The sequence below is a fragment of the Cervus elaphus genome, chromosome 25 (assembly GCF_910594005.1).
Source record: "Cervus elaphus chromosome 25, mCerEla1.1, whole genome shotgun sequence".
Taxonomy (NCBI): Eukaryota; Metazoa; Chordata; class Mammalia; order Artiodactyla; family Cervidae; genus Cervus; species Cervus elaphus.
The window spans coordinates 40,226,728-40,254,684 of NC_057839.1; the positions used below are offsets into that span (position 1 = coordinate 40,226,728).

Consider the following 27,957-nt stretch of genomic DNA (forward strand, 5'->3'; position numbering starts at 1 on the left):
GCAAGAGGTGACAGACAGAAAGGAAGACAACGGGACACCTCCCCTCTCACCAAGCTCCCAGCCAGCGCCTTTCCTTCCCCGCCTGCGTGTACCCCGGGTGTGTGCAGGGGCACGGGGCTCAGCCCTGGAGCCTCTGCAGGATCCAGGATGGCAGGGCAGCAGGCGCTGCTTCTATTTGGATTTCTGCTGCCTGGGCTCCTGTTCTCAGAGGCTGCCAAAATCCTAACTGTGTCCCTGGTGGGTAAGTGCTTGACCGAAGATCCAGAGACAGGCAAAGAGCCCTCGGTGAGAGAGTCGCGTGTTTTTCCCTTCTGAGGCAGGTTTTTTACCCTTGCTGGCCGATGAAGAGGTAGGAGCCATCCATGTGGGTCAGGCGTGGTGCTGGGACTAGAAGTTTGAGATCCAGCCCAGTGCAGGAGGCCCCGGGCTGCCTCCTCCAGGGCGTGAGCTGGATATTCAGAGGCTCTCACTAAATATCTGGAGGGCACACAGCAGATGCAAGTAAGGACTGTGGCTAACTAGTGGTTTGCAGGGAGGTGGGCGTGTGGGGGGAGGGTATATGGAGGGGAGGAAAGAAAGGGGCCCCTGAGGGCAGCAGTAATATTAAGAATTTTCTGAGGCTGCATGAGAGCCAGGGTGGAGCAGGGAAGATACTACAACAATTAGAAGAGTGGAGTGTTTTGCCCAGAGGAATATATCAGGATAAAGGGGTAATCACAGATGGAGCTTCCCTAAGACTTCATTTTAACCCACAGTGGGCACTCATATCACTGAGAATCTTTGAGCTGGAAAGAAACGTAAGTTATCTAATTGAGTTCCCACTAGGCTTTCCTGAGCAGGAAATTAAGGGTCAGGAAAGTGAGGCATCTACTGCAAAGGCAAACAGAAGCCCCTAATGGAACATACCAGATATTTACTCAGGAGCTCCTATCCCTGAGACCATCTTCTCCAAGCTTCCCCTGTCACTCATTTCTCAGTGGGGAGTTTTAAAAATCACTCTGTCTCTATTTGAAATCTTTTTTCTGACTGGTTGTTTGTAAGAAAGCAAGACAGCTTTCTCAGCCCCGCTAAGAGTACATTCTTCCCTAGCCTCGGGCTCTGGGAGGGAGCTGGTGTGGTTTGTGAGGGGCTGGAAGCCCAGAACGCACTGGGGCTCCCCAGGACCCTCCATGAATAGACGCATGTGTGATTGCCCTTCATCTTGCCCTTTCTCCCAGGTCTAGGGATTAACACGTGGGCAAGTGGTGTGGGAGATCTGTACTTCTCATTTCCTGTTATGTCAGACTGTATAAGTTTGTGTTTAAAAAAAGTTGAGAAATAGGTACACACTATTTTTCTAGCACCATGTGTCTCTAACCTCAGTCTCCAAACATTTGCCATTTGCCACTAACTCCTCTCCTGACTGGCTTTCTCTACTGCTTAGATTCAAGCAGCGTCCCTGTGTTGATGCAGGCTCTAAGAGAACTTAGTGTGATGGAGCTTGAACCTCCCCCAGGGATTAAGCTTCTCTTTCCTTAGGATACCAAGACTATCCTTGGATGGATAGTGTTCCAGTCTCTCATGCATGTAAGATTCTGCAGGCCATCCCACAGTTATCCCACAAGTCCACCCCCGAGTCCTGATGGGTGTGAAACATTTAGGCCTCCACTGAGAAACTTCCTGCTAATTTTATTTGAATCTCAAGCACTTTGACTCTAACTGATGGCTCCACATCCCTCTGCTGCAGTGGTTACTTCCTGGACTCACATTCAAGCTCCCACAATTCTCGCTCCTATTCCAGCATACATTTCCAAAGAGAAAAATTCCAGAAATAGCTCTGATGGATTTTCCATTAGGAACTCTTCACATTCACATGCATGGCACTGTGCCAAAATTTCTACCAGTGCAGTTATTTTTTCAGGATATGGTGTCTCCCTACGCTCCTGGCTAAAAGGCAGTGTGTACCTTAGGATCAGGAACTCCTTAGGACCTAAGCACTGAGAAGCTTATCACACTGACATGGAGACCAGAGTCACAAGAGGAAATCTTTAATGAAGGTTTGCCACTTGTCAAGGAGCTGGGCCAGCAGGCTCTGGGGGGTGGGGGTGGAGGGGGAAGGGGTTGGGGGCAGGTTGGACATACTCAGAATGAGATGGAGAGACTGATGGCACTCATTTCCTCCACTCCCCATCAGCTCTCTGCTTCCCTACCTCTCCTCTCCTGGATTTATCAGCCCATCAATTGTAGAATCTCTACTCTCATCATCATAAAAAGGAACTTATGCTTTGTTCTTAGGTGGAAGCCATTTTCTACTGATGAATCAGATCGCTCAGATTCTTCAAGATCATGGTCATAATGTCACCATGCTTCTCCAAAGGGGAAATTTATTCCTACCAGGTACCTTTCCCCATTAATTATTAAAAAAAATTTTTTTTCCCCACTAATCCTTGATTTCCTATATTCTTGGAAAGAAACTAATGCTTTTTGCATAGAAGGGCTTTTCAGATAGTTTCTTTAAATCTAATTGGATTAAAAGAAGGAAAAGCGTGTGTGTGTGTGTGTGTGTGTGTGTGTGTGTGTGTGTGTGTATGTGTGTGTCTATGTAAGCTATAGGAAAGCTTCTTGGCCCTGTTCACCAGGACCCTGTATGGGCTTCCCAGATGGCTCAATGGTAAAGAACCCGCCTGACAATGCAGGAGATATAAGAGATGTGGGTTTGATCCCTGGGTTGGGACGATCCCCTGGAGTAGGAAGTGGCAAACCACTCCAGTATTCTTGCCTGGAAAAGTCCATGGTCAGAGGAGCCTGGCGGGGTACAGTCCATGGGGTCGCAGAGTCAGATATGACTGAAGCAACTTAGCATGAGCATGAAACTCCATGTTCTCTGGTCTTATGTTCTCTTCCCTGTGTTAAGTCACTTCAGTCATGTCTGACTGTGACCCCATGGACTGTAGCCTGTCAGGCTCCTTGTCTAGGGGATCCTCCAGTTAAGAATACTGAAATGGGTTGCTATTTCCTACTCTATGGGATCTTTCTGATCCAGGGATTGAACCCACATCTCTTTTATCTCCTGCATTGACAAGCAGATTCTTTACCACTGGCACCACCTAGGAAACCTTCTCCTCCCTTACCTGACTTCTGCATCTCAAGCAAACCCTCCACACATTCCCACAGACCATGTTGGTAAATACTACTTTTTTTTTTTTAATTGGAGGCTAATTACTTTACAATATTGTGGTGGTTTTTGCCATACATTCACATGAATCAGCCATGGGTGTACATATGTTCCCCATCCTGAACCCCCTACCCACCTCCCTCCCCATCCCATCCCATCAGGGTCATCCCAGTGCACCAGCCCCGAGCACCCTGTCTCATGCATTGAACCTGGACTGGCAGTCTATTTCATATATGATAATATACATGTTTCAATGCTATTCTCTCAAATCATCCCACCCTCGCCTTCTCCCACAGAGTCCAAAAGACTGCTCTTTACATCTGTGTCTCTTTTGCTGTCTCACATATAGGGTCATCATAACCATCTTTCTAAATTCCATATATATGCGTTAGTATACTGTATTGGTGTTTTTCTTTCTGGCTTACTTCACTCTGTATAACGGGCTCCAGTTTCATCCACCTCATTAGAACTGATTCAAATGTATTCTTTTTAATAGCTGAGTAATATTCCATTGTGTATATGTACCACAGCTTCCTTATCCATTTGTCTGCTGATGGACATCTAGGTTGTTTCCACGTCCTGGCTATTATAAATAGTGCTGCAATGAACATTGGGGTACATGTGTCTCTCTCAGTTCTGGTTTCCTCAGTGTGTATGCCCAGCAGTGGAATGCTGGGTCATATGGCAGTTCTATTTCCAGTTTTTTAAGGAATCTCCACACTGTTCTCCATAGTGGCTGTACTAGTTTGCATTCCCACCAACAGTGTAGAGGTTTCCTTTTTCTTCGATCCCGCTCCAGCATTTATTGTTTGTAAGCTTTTTGATACTACTTTATAACTTGGCTTGAAAACCTGTTGAATAGATGTGTTACCGAAATTTAAGATTTCTAATAAGTAAAAATCACTTTTCTTTTTCTATGGCATAGATGACTTATCTGAAATTTAAGGAAGCTTTCTCAAGGGGTTCCTTATTTATGCAGCTAAGATCAGACTCTACCGTTATGGTGATCTTGTTTTCTTGAGAATCAGTGACTGCCCATGAATTTGTGCATGTTGACACAGAAAGGGCCTAAATCCAAAGAATTTAGCTCTAATGAGCTCCTACATTTTAGCAACTCCTCTCTGTCAACAGAAAAGGGAACAGTAACCCTGAGAACGTCAATGGTTCTCTCACAGTTACATGACAGGTTAATAACAGTGTTGGGTGGATTTAGGACTTTAAGCTCTGCATTGCTCAATCTAAAATATTGCTCGGACTTGATTTAAAAACAAAATCCAGTATTAAGTGGAATCATTAAAGAACAAAATAATGAGAAATGATAAAACTTAGAAGGTGACTTTAGGCTTTGCAGTTGTTCAAACTGTATTAAAATAATTCTTTTTCTGTTGAAATTTCTTTTTTTAATTGTGATAAATATACAGAACACGAAATTGACCACTGTAACTATTTTTGCGTAGTTTAGTGACATTAGTGAGATTTAGTGACCAGTACATTCCTGGTTGTGCAACTGTCTCTGCCATCCACCTCCAAAAATTTGTTTATCATCACAAACTAGAACTCTGTACCAATTAACAATAACTGCTCATTATCCATTTCCCCAGCCCCGGTAAACACATCTACTTCACTTCTCTGATAATTTGACTATTCCAGATACCTGATATGGGTGAAATCACGCAATACTGTCCTTTTGTCTCTTGTATATTTCACTGAGCATAATGTCTTTTAGGTTCATTCATGTTGGAGTGTGTATCAGTATTTTCTTCTTTTTTAAGACTGAATAGCATTCCATGGAATGTCTATACCATATTTTGTTTGTCTATTCATCTATTGTTGGATATGTCTATTGTTTTTACCTTTTGGCTATGTGGATAATACTGCCATGAACTTTGGTGTACAAATATCTGAGTCCCTATCTAAATCCACTTTAATCACTTTCTAGATTAAGTTCTATATTTTTCAGTGAACATCTTTTATATGCATATCCTTTTGCACCTTTTTTTGACAGCAGATCTGATGAAATAGGTGTAGTGTATTAATACTTAATTTAAAAAATTATAATTTAACCTAATTAAAAATTTAAACTGATTTAAATCAAAATATATTTTATTTTATATTTTTGACCTTGATCTTTCAAACTTGTGAAGCACTTGGGAGCTACAGAGTTAAGATATGTATTTTTAGAAAATTTACCTGACTCCTTTATGGAGAATGACTTGTATGAGATCTAAAATCAAAACAAAGTGGTAAAAACTGTTTAAAGAATCTAGGTGAGATGTTGGAGGGGATGTCTAAGACAGAGCCTCACTACAGTTAGCCTAAATGCCCGTCCATGTAATCACAAAAGCAGAAGACCTTTCCATTGTTAATTTTATTTCTTTTTAATTTAATTTAAATAAAAATTTTAGATTAAAAAATAAGTTTTGCACAAACTTTGGGAAACTACTGAAATTACATTCTACCCCTTTAATAAATATATGTGCATTAAAGTCTATAAACAATTTAGGGAGTTTATGGATCCATTCAGTTTTATTCTTAGGTTTCAGGTTTAAGTGTGTAGGATTTCTTTCAATATTCCCTAATCATGGGCATTTCTGAGGCTTTGAAACAGCATTTTCATTCTTCACTTCATTAGTAGAGCTAGGCTAGGTATCTGCAAATCAGGAAAATACACGATTATGTTATTATTTCCGACCTGGTGCTCACCTCAGTGCATTGAAATACTTGAACCATTTACTGACTCCTAATTTGAACACACTTACCCATCTTTCTTATTTATTAACAACTTTAGTGAAAAAAATAACATCACTGGCTCTAAAGAAGCAAAGATCCGTGATACTCACATGTGTGGATTCTCATGCTGCAATCAGTGTGTGCAATCACAATTGGGTTACTGATGGAGGCTAAAGAATATTGAGGAGTATGAAAGAGAAAGCCTAGATTGCCTTGAATAGACTGTTAGTGGAAATGCAGATTTAAAAAAATCTACTAATGAGGACTGCCTCCCTGCATGCCAGCAATGGCTATTTTGCTCTGTTCAGATGCAGGGCTGTGTCTGAGGAGGCTTCGTTCTTGCTAAGTTCTGCTTGACATTCTGCTTGCCGTACCACTTGACGACAGCAGCCTCCATTCTAGTGGGGACGGCAGTGGAGCAAGATGGTTTGGAACAGGTACCTAGTGCGGGCCAGGGTGCACAGTGGGGTGGTTTCAGGAAACCAGCCAGGTCCCCAAGCATGGCCACATTTTCTGCTCATCTGCTTCCTCTGCTTTGTTCCTGGGAGTGAGCAAGTGTGTATGCTCGGTTTTCATGACTCTTGATCTCTTACAACCCTTTGACAATTCCCACTGGTTTTCAAACCAGCTAAGCGGATTCATCTTCCTGCTTTGGACCCCAGGGTTGGGTTGCCCAATATGTGACTGGAGCCCTTCACCCCCATGGAAGATTTCCAGGACTGTGATATCCCACTCCTCCTCTGTGTCCCCCGTTTAGAAGACTGGGTCTTGGCTCGATTGCTTCTCCTTCCTGCCTACATGGCTCCATGCGGTCTTCCCTCACAGCCGCGGTTGCAGAAGTCTTTCTGCCAGTCTTCTCTTTGCTTTCAGGGAAACTTGCTCCACTGGTAGATGTAACTTACTGATATGTTCAACGTGGGAGGTAAGCTCAGCGTCCTCCTATTCCACCATCTTGATCTCCTCTAAAATCCTCACAGACAGCTTCTTGAAGATGAGGCATGGACTCATGGATCCCTTCAGACATGTTGTGTGCTATGCTTAGTCACTCAGTCATGTCCAGCTCTTTGTGACCCCATGGATTGTAGCCCACCAGGCTCCGCTGTCCATGGGGATTCTCCAGGCAAGAATACTAGAGTGAGCTGCCATGCCCTCCTCCAGGGGATCTTCCCAACCCAGGGATCGAACCCAAGTCTCCCACATTGCAGGCAGATTCTTTACCATCTAAGCCATCAAGGAAGCCCTCAGACATATTGACAGAAGCCAAAAATGGAGATGAGGATATTTTTAAAGATCTGTGGAGCAGCCTTTTGTCTAATGGAGGTAACTCCCATGATATAACCAGGAGATCCATAATGTACTTGAGATTTTTATACCATAAGAAACATGGCTAGTTTGGGATGAAAGAGACAGGAAAAGGATGAGATGAAATGAAACCTTTGGACTCCCATAGAGGAAGAAATAAGCTGATGAACTATTCAGCTGCAAACTCATGATATTTTATGGAGAGCAAAGGAGAATTATGAGGGTGAAGAATTAGAAGTTAGAACTTCAATCTCACAGGACTGAGTTTCAGATCACAGAAAATTGTTTCCAGTTCTTGAAATCTAATATTATTTACCCACTTGGATGTCAAAATTTCTTATGACCAGTGACTGATGTTTTCCTTCCAAATTGTTGCACCTAGATTAATAAAGATCAGTAACCCATGTCTTATATCTGTCCCATTACTGTTTCTTGGAAGCAGAAAACATGTTCCCTAATTTCATAGGTCCACAGATAGAAATTTTACCTCTAGATGGATCATACCCTGATTCTCACCCATAATTATTAAATTATTTGGATGCTATAATTTGGGACATTTAAGCTAATGATATTTAGATGAGATTTTGAACTATGGATTGGCGGTGTAACAGTTTAAGACTTTTTGGAATGTTGGGATGGGGTGAATACATTTTGTGCGATATACTTGAGTTTTGAGGTACAGAGAGCAGAATATAATAGGCAGACTGTGTCCCCCTAAAGGTATCTCTGTTCTAATTCTTGGAACCAGTGAATATGCTACCTCACATGGTAAAGGGACTTTGCAGATGTGATTAACATAAGTGTCTTGAGATGGGGATATTATCCTGGACTATCCAGGTGGGGTCAGTATAATTACTAGAGTTCTTCTAAATGAAAGAAGATAACAGGAGAGTAACAGAAAGAATGTGATAGAGGAAGGAAAAGTCAGAGTGATATAATTGCCAATTGGAAGGAGGCTATGAGCCAGGGAATGCAAGCAGCCACTGAGAGCTGGAAGAGGCAAGAAAAAGATTGTCCAGTTAAGCCGCCAGAAAGAACGAAGCCTGTTCATGTCTTGCCTTTACTCCAATAAGGCCCATTTTGGATTTCTATACTTTAAGATAATAAATGTCGTTTATTGCCTCTATGTTTACAGTAAATTTTACAGAAGCCTTAGGAAGCTATTACAGTGATCATAGGAGGTTAGATCCCTCCTGAAGGCAGAAGATTAGGTTGCTAAAGCCAACTTGGAGGGCCACTAATTGCAGTGGCTATTGGATGGATTCTAGAGCTGCACATAGGCTTTCTCTAGTTGTAGCAAGCTGGAGCTGTTCTTCATTGCTGTGTGCAGGCTTTTCATTTCGGTGGCTTCTGTTGTTGCTGAGCACTGGCTCTAGGGCACACAGGCTTCAGTAGCACCAGCTGAATTGCCCTGTGGCACGTAGAATCTTCCTGGACCAGGGACCAAACCTGTGTCCCCTGCATTGGCAGGTGGATTCTTAGCCCCCAGACCATCAGGGAAGTCCTAGAGCTTTTCTTATTTGGGACTCTATCCAAAGTGGGTTGATTTTCAAGCACACATGAACTTAAGTAAAACATGTAAATTAGAAATATGTTGTCTCCAGAATGTTAAAAGACCTAAAAGATGTTGGAGCCGTTGAAATATTGTGGTATCATTAGTTGTTTCTTTACCATGTAAGTGATAGAGAAGTTTTAAGACTGACCAAATCCTTCTGAGAAATTTAACTTAGGTATGGGGTAGGGGTGGGGGTGTCCCTGGTGGAAAGTCAGTAAAAAGTCTGCCTGTAATGCAGGAGTCCTGGGTTCGATCCCCAGGTCAGGAAGATCCCCCCTGGAGAAGGGAATGGCAACACACTCCAGTATTCCTGCCTGGAGAATTCCATGTACAGAGGAGTCTGGTGGACTACAGTCCATGGAGTTGCAAAGAGCTGGACACAACTGAGTGAATAAACACTTTCATTTTCACAGGGTCTTAAGCTTTGTGTGGGAGTGATGGCACATCCCTTCATGTGAGCTGCTTTGAGAACGTTTCTGTCTTGAAGGAGTGTGTGGAACAAATCACCTTGGAGGAGGATAATGTAATGTAATACCTATGATCCTAGGGGAAGTTGGATGTGGTTAATATTTTGCCAGCAAAGATTGTGGCCGGTGGTAGAGCTGTTGAAGTATCCATTGGCAACCAGTCAGAGCTATATTATGCCTTTTCCAGTGAAAGTGAGTGAAAGTGAAAGTTGCTTAGTTGTGTCTGACTCTTTGCGACCCCATGGACTATACAGTCCATGGAATTCTCTAGGCCAGAATACTGAAGTGGGTAGCCTTTCCCTTTTCCAGGGAATCTTCCCAACTCAGGGACTGAACTCAGGTCTCCCGCATTGCAGGTGGATTCTCTACCAGCTGAGCCACAAGGAGGCAAACTGTAGGTGAGGGCCTGCTTAAAGAGGTACTGAGCAGAACATATTAGCCAAATCTATGACTGCTAAGGATTTCCCAGTAGATCCTTGGATAGAGTCAGTCATTTAATTAACACTGAGTATGGAAGCTGCAATGTGTGGGACTGTGCATTATCTGTTCCCAGTCCTTACAATTTGGTCAGATGTCATGACTGAAGTAGGCATGTAAGCATTAAGACAGTATGAAAGATTTATTGCTCAAATAATGATGCCTTTTTGAAAGAATGGGACAGGTTCCCAAGTACCTGGAAAATGGCCGTCCAGTGTACGGAGGGATGATTAGCTTGAGTTTTTATTGTGAGTGGGGGAGTGGTATGTGGTGAGGATTGCCCCTCAATGACCTGACTTGCATGGTTTGAAACTTCCACTTAGGGCCACGAGAGGGAGCATACACCTTTCTTAATAGTTCGCCCAGGAAACGGAGATAGGGACCGAAGTCCGCCAGCATCAAAGATCAGAAACAAACTCAGACTTTTGATTACACTTGGGTAATTGGGGAGAAACCAAGTTAGTAAAGAAGACTATTTTAATTAAGTCATTCAGTACTTGTTACTGAATCAAAAAACTATTTGGATATATCACTTTAAATAATGAAGATGAATTTTTCTAAAACAGAACAAGCAGAGACACTGGAACCAACCTTGACACATTATCTTAAGCTAATTAACTTTGTTTTCTCAGCAGTAAAATGAGACAGACAGCGATACATTCACTTAAAGCTTTAAATGGAAGTTTCCATAACTTTAAACTGAAGAGCATTCTTGAATTGTTGCAAGGTCCTCAAGGAATACTTTCAGTATGCAAGATTGAATGAGAAAGCAACTGAATGTCATAAAAATAATTCAAAAGATACAATCAAATGTTGGTATCATCATGTTAATGTTAATCCATGTTGTGTGACATATTTAGTGTGTTTAACCCATTGATGTTTTTGTAGGTTTTAAAGAGGAGGAGAAATCATACAAAGTTTTTAACTGGTTTCTGCCTGAAGACTGTAATGAAGAATTTCAGAGGTCTTTTCATTCCTTTATGGAGAAAACTTTTGTGGGCAGGTAATTTTCTTAATTATTCAAACTAAAGAGTCACAGTTCAGTTCAGTTCAGTTGCTCAGTCGTGTCTGACTCTTTGTGACCCCATGGACTGCAATACACCAGGCTTCCCTGTCCATCACCAACTCCTGCAGCTTGCTCACCCTCATGTTCCATGGAGTCAGTGATGCCATCCAACCATCTGTCGTCCCCTTCTCCCCCAACCTTGAATCATTTCAGGCATCAGGGTCTTCTCAAATGAGTCAGGTGGCCAAAGTCGCATCAGGTGGCCAAAGTATTGGAGTTTCAGCTTCAGCATCTGTCCTTCCAATGAATATTCAGGACTGATCTCCTTTAGGATGGACTGGTTGGATCTCCTTGCAGTCCAAGGGACTCTCAAGAGTCTTCTCCAACACCACAGTTCAGAGCATCAATTCTTCGTTGCTCAGTTTTCTTTATAGTCCAACTCTCACATCCATACATGATTATTGGAAAAACCATAACTTTGACTAGATGGACCTTTGTTGGCAAAGTAATGCCCCTGCTTTTTAAAGAGTCACAATTTTGGTAATAAAAGTGAATGGATAGATGCTTAGAGTGAGGATGTGATAAAGGATGGTTGGATGGATGGACAGAGGGACAGAGATATGGATGAATGATACTGATCTTTGGGTAAACAGGTGTTTCACAGTACATCACCCATTCCAGCCACTCAAGACTTTTCCTTGCTCTGTCCTTTCTTCTACTATAAGCATGAAGGTATTACACACACATACACACACACACACACACACACACACACATTCCTGTACCAAGTGGGAGGTAGGTAGTTTCTTCTGGGATTTCCTTACAATACTTCACTTACAATCTTTGTCTATAATTTCCCCAACACAGAAGTATATGTATCTCAACCTCTCACTGTTGGTAGGGACATCAAAGACATCTTTTTATTTATTTTTTCATTTTTCCCTCATATGTTTTTATTAACGGAGAAGACTTTTAAACAGTGCTTTTGTAGAAATTGAGCATCTGGCCATGTAAAGTCCTTTTAAAAAGCAGTCAACCTTGTGCAAAATAAGATGTGAAACTGACTCCTTTTGCTTCATCTGACATGAAAAGGAACACATAGCTCCTTACTCAATGTTAAAGGGGAAAGATAGAAATCCATGCCTATCTTGGTTAATTACAGAGGACTCTTCCCCTCTTTTTTTCTTGAAAATCTATTTACTAATCAAGGTACTGCTCAAATCTGACTATTTCCATAAAATCTCTTTTCCTCACTCAGATTGGATGACCATGGTCCCTCTGGTATGTGTGTTAATCACTCAATCGTGTCCGCTCTTTGCGACCCCATGCACTGTAGCCCACCAAGTTGCTCCATCCATGGGATTTTCTAGGCAAGAATACTGGAGTGGGTTGTCATCTCCTTCTCCAGGGGATTTTCCTGACCAAGGGATTGAACCTGGGTCTCCCGCATTGCAGGCAGATTCTTCACTGTCTGAGCCAGCAGGGAAGCCCTCTGGGATAGGTCTGATCTAATCTGCTCAACTGATACTTAGTTTATATCATCTTGTGGTGTTAGTTATATATTTTAAGTATATTCTTTGTCTAATTCCTCCCTACTTTAATATTTTGAGGACAGATATAAGTAACCAGGCATTCTTGATATTTTTCCTATTTTATTTTAATTTTAATTATGACTAATGAATTACATTCTAGGAATTTTTGGAACATTACTAAAGTTATCCAAAAGTTTTGGTAATCACTCCTTTGTTATATCTTAACAAATACACAGTAGAAGATGATGTGAGCCAATCACTTCCATTGTTGTGACTTGAAGTTAACCCTAAAGATCAGACAGAGATCTGCATATTGCTAATGACTTCTTAGTCTCTGGGCAATCTCTATCTGAGGCAGAGTGGTGCAGTGGCAGACAGTTATAACTATGCCAAGGTACCAATTCTCCTGGTCATCCATGCAGTCAGGAAGCCTCTGATGTCTCGAGGCCTTGCGCTTGTTACCTCTGGTATCTCAGAGTGCAGATGGATATCCTACTTCCCTTTGTATTGTACAAAGAGGAAACAGAATCATAATCTATTTAGGCAGTGGTGGGAGAGCATGGCAAGAAGATAGCTTCCTGGGATAACCCCATAGGTGATGTCTTAATTACAGGTCAGTAAGCTTTTCTTCTCTGGATCCCTTAGCCTGCAGTGAACTGGAAAGGCTAATCATGTGCTTCAAAACCAGACTTTTCCCCTTTGTTTACTGTGGACATAGAAAGAGTTTTCATTTTTAACTGAGATTTTGAGTTCTAGTATGATCCGATAACCTCTTGGATGAGGAAATCTGTCATATGCAAATACACAGTGATTTTAAAAAATAGTCTGTATTGTCAATATTTGTGGGATTGTGTTATCAAGTGGTTCCCACAGTTTTGCTGAGTAAACAAAGAAACCACTCATAAAGGTTCAGTATGTAAGTAAAACTGAAAGAGAGTGTCACAGAATTCAAGTAGAAAGAGACCTGTGAGGCCTGCTATGGTCAAAGAAGCCTCCCAGAGCAGAAGTCCCAATGATGGGAATTCCTTTTTCATTAATATAATTCATCTATGCCCAAGGCCTTCAAGAATTACTGTCTGAAAACTGTCATGGAGAGTGCTAGGGATTTGTAGCAGTGAAGAAAGGGAGTAGGGGATGGAAGGGAACACTCTCAAGAGCAGAACATCTGCCTGGACTGACTGAGGGGACGTGTGTATGGACAGTGGAGGAGTAGGATGGCTGCTGCTGGGTGTGGGCTTACTTACCTGGAATATTTTCTTTGCAGCCCAAGATTTTTTAATTCAACTTTTTAAATTTTGGCTGCACTGGGTCTTTGTTGCATTGTGAGTGCTTTTCTCCAGCTGTGGCATGAAGGCTTCGTTGCTCCACAGCACGTGAGCTCTTAGTTCCCTGACCAGGGATCAAACCCAAGTCCCCTGCACTGGAAGGCGGATTTTTAAGCACTGGACCACCAGGGAATTCCCAAGATCCTTTTTTAAAAACCGAAATATAGTTCATTTACAGTGTTTCAGGTGCACGGCAAAATGATTCAGTTCATATATACACACACACATATGTATCTGTATATATATGTATATACACACACATTTATAGGTTTCCCCAGTGGCTCAGTGGTAAAGAATTTGCCTGTAATGCAGGAGTTGCTGGAGATTTGGGTTCAGTCACTGGGTTGGGAAAGCTCCCCTGGAGGAGGGCACGGCAACCCACTCCAGTATTCTTGCCTGGAGAAGTCCATGAACAGGGGAGCCTAGCCAGCTACAGTCGTAGGTTCACAAAGATTCAGACATGACTGAAATGACTTAGCATGCATGCACGCATGCGCGCGCGCACACACACGTATTCTTTTTCAGATTATTTTCCATTATAAGTTATTACAAGATATTGAATATAGTTCCCTGTGCTCTATGGTAGATCTTTGTTGGTTATCTATTTTATATATAGTAGTGTGCATATGGGAGAAGGAAATGGCAACCCAGTCCAGTATTCTTGTCTGGAGAATCCCATGGACAGAAGAGCTACAGTCCAGTCCATAGGGTTGCACAGAGTCAGACATGACTGAGGCGACTTAGCGAGCAAGCGAGTATGTATATGTTAATCCCAAATCCCCAGTTTATCCCTTCCCTCCTTCCCCTTTTGGTAACCAGGTTTGTTTTCTATGTCTGTGAGTCTATTTCTGGTTTATAAATAGGCTCATTTGCATTGTTTTCTAAGATTCCATATATAAGTGATGTCATATGGTATTTGTCTTTCTCTCTGACTTATTTCATTTAGTGTGATAATCTCAAGTTCCATACATGTAGCTGCAAATGACATTATTTCATTCTTTTTTACAGCTGAGTAATATTCCACTGTATATGTATACCATGCCTTCTTTATCCATTCATCTGTTGATGGACCAAGGTTCTTTTATGTATTGTGATATAAACACTTTCAACAAATATTTATCATTTATTTATTTTTCTTGCAGATGCAGATTTGAACACTTTTTAAATATTATGGAACTACTAGGGCATCACTGCAGTCATTTGCTAAGGAGAAATGATGTCATGAATTCTTTAAAGAATGAGAACTTTGACCTGGTGATAGTGGAAATGTTTGACTACTGTCCTTTCTTGGTTGCTGAGAAGCTTGGGAAGCCATTTGTGGCCGTTCTCCCTTCCCTATTGGGCACTGTGGACTTTGGACTACCAAGTCCTCTGTCTTATGTGCCAGTATTCTATTCCTTGTTAACTGACCAGATGGACTTCTGGGACCGAGTAAAGAATTTCCTGATGTTTTTTGAGTTCTTCAAGAAGCAGTGGAAAATCCAGTCTGTGTATGATGACACCATCAAGGAGCATTTCCCGGACGACTCTAGGCCAGTTTTGTCTCATCTTCTAACAAAAGCAGAGCTGTGGTTTGTTAACTCCGACTTTGCCTTTGATTTCGCTCCGCCCCTGCTTCCCAACACTGTGTGTATTGGAGGTTTAATGTCCAAACCTGTTAAACCAGTACCACAAGTAAGTAAATGCTAAGAGTGTAGATTCATGCAGAAGTCCTCAGTGCAGAGTTGGTGGCCACCCTGTCACTGGGATCCTGGGAGTGCATAAGGTGAGGCAAGTGAGGCTCCAGGGGACCCTTTGAAAGGAAAGACTCACTTTTAATATCATGAAAGTACAGAGTTAAGACTTATACAACCCTGAGATTGACCTCCTTAAATACTATATCCAAGGTCTTCTCTTGCCTCACCTTAGTCCTGGTGCTGGTAGAAAAAGACTTTTAGTAAATTGAAGTTTCCGTTTTCATTTTCTATGCTCATATTTTCAGTAAGTATGTAGTGAGCATCTGTCACATGCAAGAATCATGAAGGAGATGAGTTACTCACAAGGAAACACAAAACAGAACAACTATGGGGGTGGTGTGTCAGACTGATAGTGAGAATGCAGGCTTTATCACCAGCATCCTGAGACAGTAGCGCCCTGGTCCCTAACTCTGCCTACACCTCCTGATTTGATTGATGTGGGGTCAAGCCTGGGAAGTGTAAGTTATAAAAGCTGCTCAATCAGTTTGACTGTATTGACTCAGAACCACTGCTGGAGAAGTTTTCAAAATGGAAGGGAGTTAAGACCAGATGATAAAGAATTCGCTTGCAATGCAGGAGGCCCAGGTTCAGTCTCTGGAGAAGGAAATGGTAACCTGCTCCAGTATTCTTGCCTGGAAAATTCCATGGACAGAAGAACCTGTCAGGCTACAGTCCATGGGATCACAAAGAGTCAGACATGACTGAGTGACTAGCTCTTTAAGATGAATGTGTTGCTTGTCATCTAACAGCACAGGCTTGCAATTTTATGGAATTTATCTTATATAATCTCTTGCCACCTAGAAGGGGGTATGATGACCTCCATTTTAATTCTTTTTTAATTTATAAAAATTTGAATATCTGTTTATGTATTTGGCTGAGTCGGGTCTTAGTTGCAGCATGTAGGATCTTCACTGCATCATGTGGGATCTTTCTTTGTGGCACACAGGCTCCAAAGCACTCGGGATCAGTACTTGCAGAGTGTGGGTTAGTTGTTCTGGGGCATGTGGAATCTTAGTTCCCTGACCAGGAATTGAACCCATGTCCCCTGCATTGCAAGGTGGGTTCTTAACTGCTGGACCACCAGGGAAATCCCATGACCTCCATCTTTATAAAGAAGGGGACAGGCCTCTAGTGGTATAAGTGGCTGTCCCACTCTCATTCATTTTAAAGCCAGAGAGGGTCCTGATTTGGCCTGGGCCTTTCATGAATGAAACTATCTATCCGTCCCCTACTGAACTTGCATCAAGTGAGCAGGAAGAGTTGGGGAATGATCCCTGGGCTATGTGAGTTTTCAGTCGGTGGAAGAATTTTTTAGGAATGAAGCTGGGAGGGAAGATGTTCCAGGTGGAGACAACAGGAGGCCCAAAATGTGAAGATGAAGTGAGATGTCTATGGGTTCCCTGGGTGACTCCAGCTAGACTAGAAAGAGGAAGATGCAGTTGCACAAAGATGCCCAGGCCAGACTGCAGGAAGTTTCACCAGTTAGGAGGGTGGGGCAGCCCTAGCCACAAGACTGCGGAAGGGAATTGTTAAGCAGGAGCATGATGGGAGGAAGGATTGTGAGATAACAGTAACTTTTTCAAAAAAATTTTCTCCTTTGCATTTTCCAGTTTTTATATAATGGTTTTACATTGCTTCTTAATTTAACAGAATGACAAAACTGTTGTCAAAGTGATCCTCTGAGGCAGTAGATCAGACAATGTTATGCTAGATGAAATCAGCCCAATAGGGTGAAGGTCTAGGAGCTGGATGACATGGATGAGGTGGTTGGATGGCATCACCGAGTCAATGGACATGTGTTTGAGCAAACTCCTGGAGATGGTGAAGGGCAGGGAAGCCTGGTGTGCTGCAGTCCATGGAGTTGAAGGGAGTCAGGCACAGCTGAGAGACTGAACAACAACTCGGATCTGGGGTGGGGGGAGCCACAGGAAATCCAGAAAGAGTCAGGGTCCAAAGAAATATTTGGAAGAATTGACAAAATGTGTTAAAACCAAGATTACAGCATTAGATCAGAACGGTTTTTCAGAACTGCCTCAGGGATTTGAAGAAAAGAATTGCTGAGGTCTGAGACTGGGTGGAGCATTGCTACTTTAAAAGAATCTTCCCATGTGAATATAATGTGCAGTCATGTGGGTGAATCACTGAGATAGGAGATAAACTGCAAAGATCAGTGACTAACAACATCATGGGATATCAGAGGAACGCACACTACATGGTGGATGGGGTATGGGTGGCCAGTCAACTCCCCATTCTACCTCCATTTCTTCTCAGCTTCTCCAGTCTACCCTCCAGATAGCCCACCTCCCTCTGCTGGACCCTGGCTCCCTGTGAGGTTCTTCCTTACATTCCACTTCTGGTCTGGCTTTGGAAAACACCCAAGTGGCCATATCTTCATGGACCTACAATGAGTAGAGTGTCTATGATTGCCTTGACAGTAGGGTCAAGGTTTCAAAAATGAAAGATGTTCCCACCAACACAGTGGGTATGAGCACAGCTGAGAGTGCTGAGCTGTCTCAGGACAGTGAACTCCAGGGGACGGGAGAGTGTGTTCAGTGAATAACCGACTTCATTTCATGACCATCTAGTCTTTTGTGAACATTTTTCTCCTCTTTCCTTCCTTATTTCTTTCTAGGAATTTGAGAACTTCATCACCAAATTTGGAGACTCTGGTTTTGTCCTTGTAAGCCTGGGGTCCATGGTGAGTTTCATTCAGTCCCAGGAGATTCTCAAAGAGATGAATGCTGCCTTTGCTCGTCTCCCTCAAGGGGTGATATGGAAGTGTAATCCTTCTCATTGGCCCAAAGACATCAAATTGGCCCCAAATGTGAAGATTGTGCACTGGCTTCCTCAGAATGACCTTCTGGGTAAGGACTGCCCAGGATTGCTTTTTTTCTTCTCATTTACATGTCTTGGGGATCATTGGGCTTCTGATCTTTAGCTTGATTATTTCATCAGCACAAGGTAAGTCTTTAGATGACAAGAATGGAGCAGCAAGCTGGAGCCCTTGAGGAATCAGGCTATGATGAGCTCAGATGCCAAAACAGCTATCTGCCCTAAATTCTTTTCTATCTCAGACCTCATGTCTGAAACCACTGAAGTCATGTTGACCTACTGCCTTTGGTCTTGAACAAGATCACCACAAAATAATCCTAAACAATCTATGAACTCTGAGAACACATACCAAGAGATACACTACCACTGTCTTCAGTGGCTTCAAGAGCACCTGTTCACTTATGTTCCATTACACATTCACATACACACACACACATAGATATATCTTCCTTAGCTACTAAGGTGTAATCAATTCATAGATTCACAACACTGATGCCAATATACCTGAGTCCCAAGCTGAGCAACCTCCTAGCCAGTTACTTGACACATTGAGACTCTGATACCAGAGAATTTGCTCACCCCCAACAGGGTATCTCTATGGCTAGCACTGCTTCATACAGACCCCTCACTGCCATAGCCACTGACTGGATCAGAGGCTGATAACCAAGATTGTAACAAAATAATCTGTAGAATTAAAAAAAAACATATTCTTATTTCTATGTCTGCAAATGTATTTCTTTATATCTTGGGTGTGGGACAGGATTCTCATTTCAAAGAAGAAATGAGGAGGCTCTGATGCACATCCCAGTAGACCAGCACAGGCTGAGATGAACTCTTCATTATCAATAATCACTTTAGTTATTGCTACATAAGGATGGGATGCAAAGGCTAGAACTGCAAATACTAATGGGCAGAGTCCAGTCTCTTATCTCAAGGAGCTTCTCATATATTTAAAAAGCACAACACATACTATATAAGTTTTATGAGTGTTATATGACTTGTGATGTCAATGAATGTGCCAGGAATTTATAGGAGAAGGCTATTATTTGGTGGGTGAGAAAGGTTTTCTTAAGGAAAAGAAGTGAGACAAAGATAGACACAGGGAAACATAAAGAGAAAACAGATGAGAGAAGCAGAGACTTGAGGGGATAGAAAGAAGAATAGATGGAATGTTGGATGGATGGATGGATAGATGGAGATAGTTGCCTTGATTAGCACTAGCACTATTCTCTACAGAATTCCCTGGGTTCTGAGTCTTCCCCCAGTTATGACCGAGTCAAGGAGTTTCTACAAAGGCAAGGTTTGAAGTCTTTGAATGTGTAGCAAGCAAAATCATCTTTACAATGGCTCCAACACCCCTTGAGCTCCCATTGGTATCTTCTTCTGCCTTTTCTGCTTTCCTTGTTGTCCTGAAAACTTTCTACCTAAGATGTCCCACTCTCTTTCTTATTTACAACAGGGCACCCTCGCATCCGCCTCTTTGTCAGCCACGGCGGGATGAATAGTATCATGGAGGCCATCCAACATGGCGTGCCCATGGTGGGGATTCCCCTCTTTGGAGACCAACATGAAAACCTGCTCCGTGTTAAAGCCAAAAATTTCGGTGTGTCTATCCAATTAAAGCAGATCAAGGCTGAGACACTGGCTCTGAAGATGAAGCAAGTCATAGAGGACAAGAGGTGTGCAGTTCTCTGGGCTTGTGGTTGCTTATGATGAATGAAGACATAAACCATGACGGGCACCATGTGGGTCTTTTTGCAGTAAAAGCTGAAACTTCCAGGAAATGAAATTATATGTGTATGATGCTAATAGCTGACTTATTTCCTCTGAGAAGAAGACGAGAATAATTTAGGTTAGATGTTGGTTTTCTATCTTCTAGCTGTGAGGAACTGGAACTACTGACACAGACTGTCTTTGAGAGGTCTTCTATTTTGGAGGTGCTTGTAGTAGAATTCCAACTGAGGCAGGAGGTTGCCTTTCTATTCCCAGTATCCCACACGGTTCCCCACCCCAGGCCCCTGGCCTGTGCTGCTCCCTAGAACACTCCTTCCCTTCTCTTCACAAGACTGGCTCCTTCATGACATTGAGGTCTCATCCCAATGTCAACTGCTCGGAGAGACCTTTCTCTGATAGGTCTCAGAGCTTCCTCTCTTTTCCACCCCAATCATAACACATTATTTTTTTCTTAATGTGTCTCAGAATCTGTAATCGCCCCATTTCTTTATGTTTTAATTTATTGTCTGTCCCTACATGAAGGGCTTCCCAGGTGGCGGTAGTTGTAAAGAACCAGCCTGCCAGTGCAGGAGATATAAGAGTTGTGGGTTCGATCCTTGGGTCGGGAAGATCCTCTGGAGGAGGGCATGGCAACCCGCTCAAGTATTCTTGCCTGGAGAATCCCACGGACAGAGGAGCCTGCTGGGCTACAGTCTATGGGTCGCAAAGAGTCAGACATGCCTGAAGTGACTGCATGCATGCATGGACCCCACACGAGAAGGTAGAGAGTAAACTCTTCCAGCATAACAGCATGAGTCTCCTGCTATGTCCTCAGGGTCCAGCTCAGGGTCTGCCACAAAGTAAGTCTGAATGGATTTCTGTTAAGTGAATCAATACAAAGGGATTCATTCATCTCTTAAGAAACTTTCCAACCAGTGCAATAATCTTGTGTGTGAAGAGAAAAAATATATGTTTTCTTTCTTATAATGAAGAAAGACTGAAAAACTTAGAGCTTCAGGGACACACACTTGAAGCATAGCTCAAGGCTTAGCATTACCGTACAACATTATGGCACATAGGAGACCTGTAAGTAGTTTTGTTAGATGACCGAATAATAACCATATCACATGTGATGCCAACCCCAGAAAAGTTGTTAAACTCTGGGGATCAGATAACCCAGAAACTTTATATATAGTTGGTATCTCATATGTTTAAAATGTTCATTTCCTGATGAATGGATTTGTAATTTTCATTATATTTTCAAAGATTTAGACCCAAATGTGCATGATCCATTGGCCCTACGAAGCAGTCATCTGGGCTGGGATGGTCCACAGACATTGGATATCAGGGCTGGCCATAGAATTCATGTGCCCTTATGTGAAATGGAAATGTTAAACCCCTTGTCATAGTGTGTAAGGATTTTAAGACTGTGACAGCAGACAATTAAATCAAGCATGCCTGATTTAAAGGGGCTTCCTAGGTGGCTCAGTGGTAAAGAATCTGCCTGCAATGTGGGAGACCCAGGTTAGATCCCTGGGTTGGAAAAAATCCCCTGGAGAGGGAAGTGGCAACCCACTCCAGTATTCTTGAAGGAAATCCCATGGACAGAGGAGCCTGGCAGGCAGCAGTCCATGGGGTCGCAAAGAGTCAGACACAACTTAGTGACTAATCAATAAGGCTGATTTAAGGGTGAAGCCCTCTGCAAATAGGCAGGCTCACAGCCCATGAAGCCAGTGCTGGTCAACATGATGCTTTGAAAGGGGCAGGGAAATGCAGGTGTCTTCCTGGACTGTGGTTCTCAGAGTCATATGTATTATCTAGCCCAAACACCAGAGCAAAGTAGACACTCAATAAATATAATGGTTCCTGTAGTCTATATCATGAACCTCCTTGGGGAGAGACTAGTCCTTATAGAAGTAGTCACTTTTTTGTAGTTTAGCACTTCCAGCACCAAGCATGGATCTTTGCATGCATATATCAGTTTGAACTTTTAAAGGAGACCCAACTAGACAATGGTAAGGTAAGGTCAACAACTTTTCCTTGAAAGGAAGTCTTTTGTGCCTATGGTAGAAAGTGTGTGTGTGCATGTGTGTGTGATACAAGGTCTCTAAGAATTCTGAGACCACTTGAGTTAACACCTCCCCTCTGTCTCTGTCGATAGGTACAAATCTGCCGCAGAGGCCGCCAGCATCATCAGACGCTCGCAGCCCCTGACCCCTACCCAGCGGCTGGTGGGCTGGATCGACCACATCCTCCAGACAGGGGGTGCAGCCCACCTCAAGCCCCATGCCTTCCAGCAGCCGTGGTATGAGCAGTACCTACTGGACATCCTCTTATTCCTGCTGGTGGTCACCCTGGGCACTGCGTGGCTCTGTGGGAAGCTGCTAGGCCTGGTGGCCAGGTGGCTGTGTGGGACCAGGAAGCTGAAGAAGGCCTGAGGCCGAATGGAGCCTAGGAAGGTGGAGTGTTTGGGCAGACTCAGCATTTCTTGGCATCTCCAGCCAGTTTTGTCAACCCTGGTTCTCCACATCCTATCCACTTGCTCTTTTGCTACAAATTCCTGCTCACTGGCTTCTTCTCATGACTGCAATTCTTTACTGAGCCCTTGTGACCTTGACTGCCACTCAGCAAGGGCTGTTCTGTGATTCTGTCCCTGGGAAATTTGGATAAGTGACCATCAGATCTGAAGCCTTGAAACTGCCTTCTGTATCACACCCTTCTTCCTGGCACTGAGCCTGGACCATTTTGGTCTCCATTCCCTTGCATCTTCTCAGCCTCCTTCCCTCACTCCTCCTCCACCACTTGTCAAAGAATAACCCCTAAGGCAGGTGCTTTGTTGTTTCTTTGGTTTTCTGTTTGCTTGTCCCACAAACTCTTGTCAAAGTTCAGGAAGCCTGTCCTGGGCAAGAGCATTGAGGGCCAGACACACCCTTGCCTGTGTGCATGGTCTCTGCCTTGGTTTCTGCAGAGAACTCCTCCTTTGCAGTGGAGACTGCAGGTTAGTCACGGGCTGAAGTGTCACTGGTCTCTGCTTTTCATAGCTGTGAGCTATCTTCTCAACTTTCCTATTTAAAACACGAAGTCATGAGAAAGAAGATAATTTCTTTGTAAACTGAGAAGAGTCTCTACATAGCTGAGCCTCTCTGTACCTGACATACTGTTGGAAATTGCATTCAGTTCAGTTCAGTTGCTCAGTCATGTCTGACTCTTGGCGACCCCATGGATTGCAGCATATCAGGCTTCCCTGTCCATCACCAACTCCTGGAGTTTGCTCAAACTCATGTCCATCGAGTCAGTGATGCCATCCAACCATCTCATCCTCTGTTGTGCCGTCTCCTCTTGCCCCCAATGCTTCCCAGCATCAGGGTCTTTTCTGAAGAGTCAGCTCTTCACATCAGCTGGTCAAAGAATTGGAGCTTCAGCTTCAGCACCAATGAATATCTTTCCAATAAATATTTAGGGTTGATTTCCTTTAGGATTGACTGGTTTGATTTCCTTGCTGTGCAAGGGACTCTCAAGAGCCTTCTCCAACACCACAATTCAAAGGCATCAATTCTTCGGCTTTCTTTATGTCCAGCTCTCACATCCATACATGACTACTGGAAAAACCATAGTTTTGATTAGACAGACCTTTGTTGGCAAAGTAATGTCTCTTCTTTTTAGTATGCTGTCTGGGTTTGTCAAAACTTTCCTTCCAAGGAGAAAGTGTCTTTTAATTTCATGGCTGCTGTCACTGTCCATAGTGATATTGGAGCCCCCCAAAATAAACTCTCCCAGTTTCCACTTTTCCCCATTCTATTTGCCATGAAATGATGGGATCAGATGCCATGATCTTACTTTTTTGAATGCTGAGTTTTAAGCCAGCTTTATCACTCTCCTCTTTCACCCTCATCAAGAGGCTTTTGAATTCCTCTTCACTTTCTGTCATTAGAGTAGCATCATCTGCATATCTCAGGTTGTTGGTATTTCTCCTGGTGATCTTGATAGTAATGGAAGCCAAAAAAAAAAAAAAAAGAGTGACTGGAACTGCTTAGGGTTTTCTTTTTTTTCTTGTTTTTCTCATGTAAAAGAAAGTGTAGTGGAATTCCTGGTGGTCCAGTGGTAAGGACTCTGAGCTTTCACTGCAGAGGATGAGGATTCAGTCCCTAATTGGGGAACTAAGATTCCACAAGCTGGTATCAGGGCTGAAAAAAAAAAAAAGTGTAGTGTCAGTGGGCAGGCCATCCAGAGTTGGCGTGGTAGTGCCATGATGTCATCAATAGTCCAGATTTTTTGTCTGATTGATCTGCCTTCCTTAATGGGTGGCTTCATCCTAAGGTCACCCTGATTTTCCAGGTGGTCATTTTGGATTCAGTCAGCACATGAGATTTTAGGCAAGAAAAGGGAAACTCAAGGAAAGGGAATAAAGCAGGTTCATGCTAGCTGAGTTAGCTTCTTTAAAGGTTTCCCAAAGAATTCCAGTTAAATCTCATTGAGAGACCTGAGGCATGTGACCATTCCTAGCTACATAAATATTCTCCAGCTCTGACTGCAGTGCTGGGTACACTACTACTCCAAGTAATTGGGGGGGGGGGGCGGTGGTGAGGGGTGGCAATAGGTGTTAGAAAGAAAAAAAAAGGACAGTGGATAATGGAGGAAACTAGATCCTTGGTCACATGTGGAGGGCAGGCAGGGAAGGGCTGGATTGAGTGTATGTTTCACCTGTGACCTGGTGACTCAGTGACCTCGGGGACAGCCTTCACCACCTTTCTGAGTGGAACATTCAAAATAAGAACAGCAGTCTTTTACCGTGTGACATGTGTTATTTGTTCCAAGTTCTTTCATCTTCCTTTCTGCCATTTAATGGGACACCTGTGTCTAATCCATTCAGCTGGAAATAAACAGGTACCACAGGGGTAACCACAGAGGGAGAGGAGAGTCATTGTGTAAATTAAGACAGTAGCAATAAAATTTGTTGCCACCTCATCATGGATGCCCCCTCCAGCCAGGGTACATGGCTTGGAGAGTGGATGGGCTGGTTTTAGCTCCCACTGGCCCCCTCCTGTGAGCATGTCTTTGCCAAGAATAATCTGCCCTGCCACAGGGTGGTCCTGGCTGGTGTACCCCTCCCACCCGGGGCAATTTCATGCTCATGCATACAGAAGGCACTAGGATTGGCTAAGGAATTCCCTTGGGAAATTTTGTGGGTTTTTTTTTTTTAACCCCTAAGGTCCAGGAAGGCTCCTTTCTCCATGCCAGGCTTTAAATTAGTTAATTATTTCTTTTTAATAAGTTCTTAAAGTTCCAAATTTAGAGACACACACATCTGCCAGAGTGGATTTTAAACTAGTATCTTCAAATTTCATCTCAAGATAATAGTAAGTGATATCAATTAATACTTGCACTGGTGATTCAGTCCCCCTGGATTTTATTTATTTATTTTTCTGATTTAAAAATTCAAGATGAATTTTGAGATATCTTGTTTTTTACACAAAGAAAGGAAGGTTCCACAAATAAGGCCTGTGAACCCTCCAGGTGGTGGGGCCAGCTCCCTGACTATAGATAAGACCATTGAGAATGATGGCATAACTCTTGCTTTCTCACTTGTGTTATTGAGAGCTGAGCTTCATTTGTCCTCTAATTGATTTTACAGATGAGTAAGCCTAAAAAAAAATAACAGTGCCATCATTCCTTCCCCTTTTCATAGTTTATCTCATGGAATATTACCAAGCTAAAGCCTGCAATTCCATATTCCTTTAGTGGCCATTGATGAACTTGGCATCATCTCAGATGAGAGTTACTGTTACTAGGAAACCAATTAGCAAGCAGTAGCAAAAAGCCTCAGTAGAACAGCCTAAGCCAGTAGCCTTCAAACTAGGCTACCTTCAGCATCATGCATACGTGAAAACTTCCCAAGGGCTACATGACACAGAGTTTGGAGGTGATAAATTTCCACCTTTGTGTACTCCAGTTTTCTAAAACTGGTCTTCCTAACAAGGTGTTGTGTTTAGTTGACAGGTCCTCTCTCTTGCCACACTTTTTACAATTTTCTGACTTTTATTTTACAGAAGAAATGGACACCTTTCACCCACTCCCATTCTTCCCATGGTGCATTGCCTGGGGGTGGAAAAGTAGAGGTGACTGAGCCAGAAAGTCCTTGTAACTCAGATGATTTGTAATTCTTTGTTTTAACAAAATCCAAAGATGAATTGTGATTTTTTTCAGCTGACAGACCTTTAAAGACAGTAAATTTTGATAATGGATTGGTGTGAGAATGGCATATTTATGTAGCACATTATTCTGAAGTCATTCAAAGAATGGAGGGACACCATTTTCAAGACAGTTCATAACAAAACTCTTAGTGCTCCTGTTATTTATGCAAATAGTTTTTCAGTGTTTGCATAACTAACCTCTAGAAGTAGGTAACATTGATTTTTAAATACATGAATTAAATTTTTAAAAGTTGAAAAAACAGCCCCTTTCTCATTGTAAGATATGTTTCCAATAAAATTTTATGTTTTGTTAGGTGATTATGTAGCTTTGACCAAGTGAATGCAAGTATTAAAACAAAGTGATAATTTATTAAAAATATTGGGCTCTTGTAGGAACTATAAATATTAACTTGAATAATATTTATGATGTTCAAAGTTATGAGTGAATACTCAATACAGTGCTTTCATGCATAAAGATACATAGATTAGAATTAAATTCTCTGGAGAAAGTGGAACATAAATAAAAACTCAAGAGGAAAATAGAATGACATAAAATTTCCCATTGAAAGTTGACAGCTCATTATCTATATTAAGAATGAATGATGGTATCAATGCTGACATGCTGAGATTTTATAACTCACTGCATACATTTAACAGAATGATGCAACTGTTTATTGTTAAATGATACAATTGCAGTAACTAGAAATGACATCCTATTCAGTTATTTAAATAGACATTCTAGATGTCAATTAAAAATGTGTTCTTACAAAGTATATATATAGTTGAGAAGATCACTTTTTTTTTTTTTGCCATTCGCTTTCACAAAAAGAGGACTGTTTTTCCTTCATGAGAAGTAGATGGAAAAAAAAAAAAAGAAGTAGATGGGAGGGAAGCAGGCAACTGATGGCGATGGTTCCATAGCTCTACAATGTCAGGAAGAACATGTTTATAATTCCCCCTCATGGTTTCAAGATGGCTGCCGAGCTCCAAATATCATGTCCATGTCCCAAGGAGGACAAAAACAGAGAAGGGGCAATATGAGCTAGTAAGCATTTTCACAGAATTACCTTCCCTCCGCCTCTCACCAAGAGGCTTCTTTCCTCTTGCCTAGAATCTTGTCACTGAGCCAGTCAAGACTGTAAGAGAAGCTGTGAAAACTTTCTGCACTGGCAGCTGGTGAGGATTAAGAGCTATAAGTGGGTGATGGGTTAAACAACCTGTAGTGTTTGATGCAAATGGCAAAGGGCCAAAAAACTCTCCACAATGCTTGACTCATAGAAGATAAATTTTCTGTGTTTTGAAATTTTATCCTGGTATGTACTTATAGCGTTGACTAAAACAGATTCACAATGTGAGAGTTGCGAGTTAAGTTTTAGAAAAATGACAACTGTGGCCTGGGAGACAGCACCGCAGATAGCTCTGAGAGACTGTCCCAAAGAGGCAGTGGAGGAAGGTCAATATATAAGACTTTGGTGAAGGAGAAGTTCAATGCAACTAAGCACTTAGTTTACAAAAAGTTTTCTGCTAGTCACGAGGAGCTCATGTCACCATGAAGGGATTTAGTGCTTTTCTAGGTAGGAAAAGATGTAAGGATTGGGGTCATAAAATCAGTTCCTGAAAATATCTGACTATCAAATCATCAGACAATCTTGGCACAATGAAAAGAATAACTTTTGTCTCTTGGTTACCATCTCTGACTGGGACTGAGGAGACATCTGGCTCCGAGTTGACCTCAATGACTTTCTCAGTGTGATGGCATTAACTGGTCCCCGGTTGCACTGGGATTATGGAAACTAGGGAATTATGGAAATCAACTACTTAGAACACTTCCTAAGGCCAATTATTAACCGGATATCTCTTTCTTTCTTTTTCAAAAAGTTTATTGGCTGCTCTGGGTCTTCATAGCTGTGTGTGGGCTTTCTTTAGAGTTGCAGAGA

At 42.4% G+C, this 27,957-nt stretch overlaps 1 protein-coding gene across 2 annotated transcripts; it reads left to right on the plus strand.

Moving 5' to 3' along the window:
- Positions 1-27,957, plus strand: UGT3A2 (UDP glycosyltransferase family 3 member A2). Of its 2 annotated transcripts, XM_043887823.1 has the most exons (8): positions 1-241; positions 2,275-2,376; positions 10,574-10,688; positions 14,691-15,222; positions 17,917-18,148; positions 19,576-19,795; positions 21,991-22,134; positions 25,877-27,957. In XM_043887823.1, coding segments are annotated over exons 1-8 (1,440 nt in total). In that variant the 5' UTR covers positions 1-147; the 3' UTR covers positions 25,878-27,957. The 2 variants fall into 2 exon arrangements, with proteins under 2 accessions (XP_043743758.1, XP_043743757.1); XM_043887822.1 differs by lacking the exon at positions 25,877-27,957 and having other exon boundaries at positions 21,991-23,122.

Excerpts from the sequence above, each read along its gene's own strand:
- UGT3A2 (XM_043887822.1), top strand. The coding sequence starts at position 148 with ATGGCAGGGCAGCAGGCGCTGCTTCTATTTGGATTTCTGCTGCCTGGG. Across the intron at positions 2,377-10,573 it reads GGGAAATTTATTCCTACCAG|GTTTTAAAGAGGAGGAGAAA; the intron begins GTACCTTTCCCC and ends ATGTTTTTGTAG. Across the intron at positions 15,223-17,916 it reads CTGTTAAACCAGTACCACAA|GAATTTGAGAACTTCATCAC; the intron begins GTAAGTAAATGC and ends ATTTCTTTCTAG.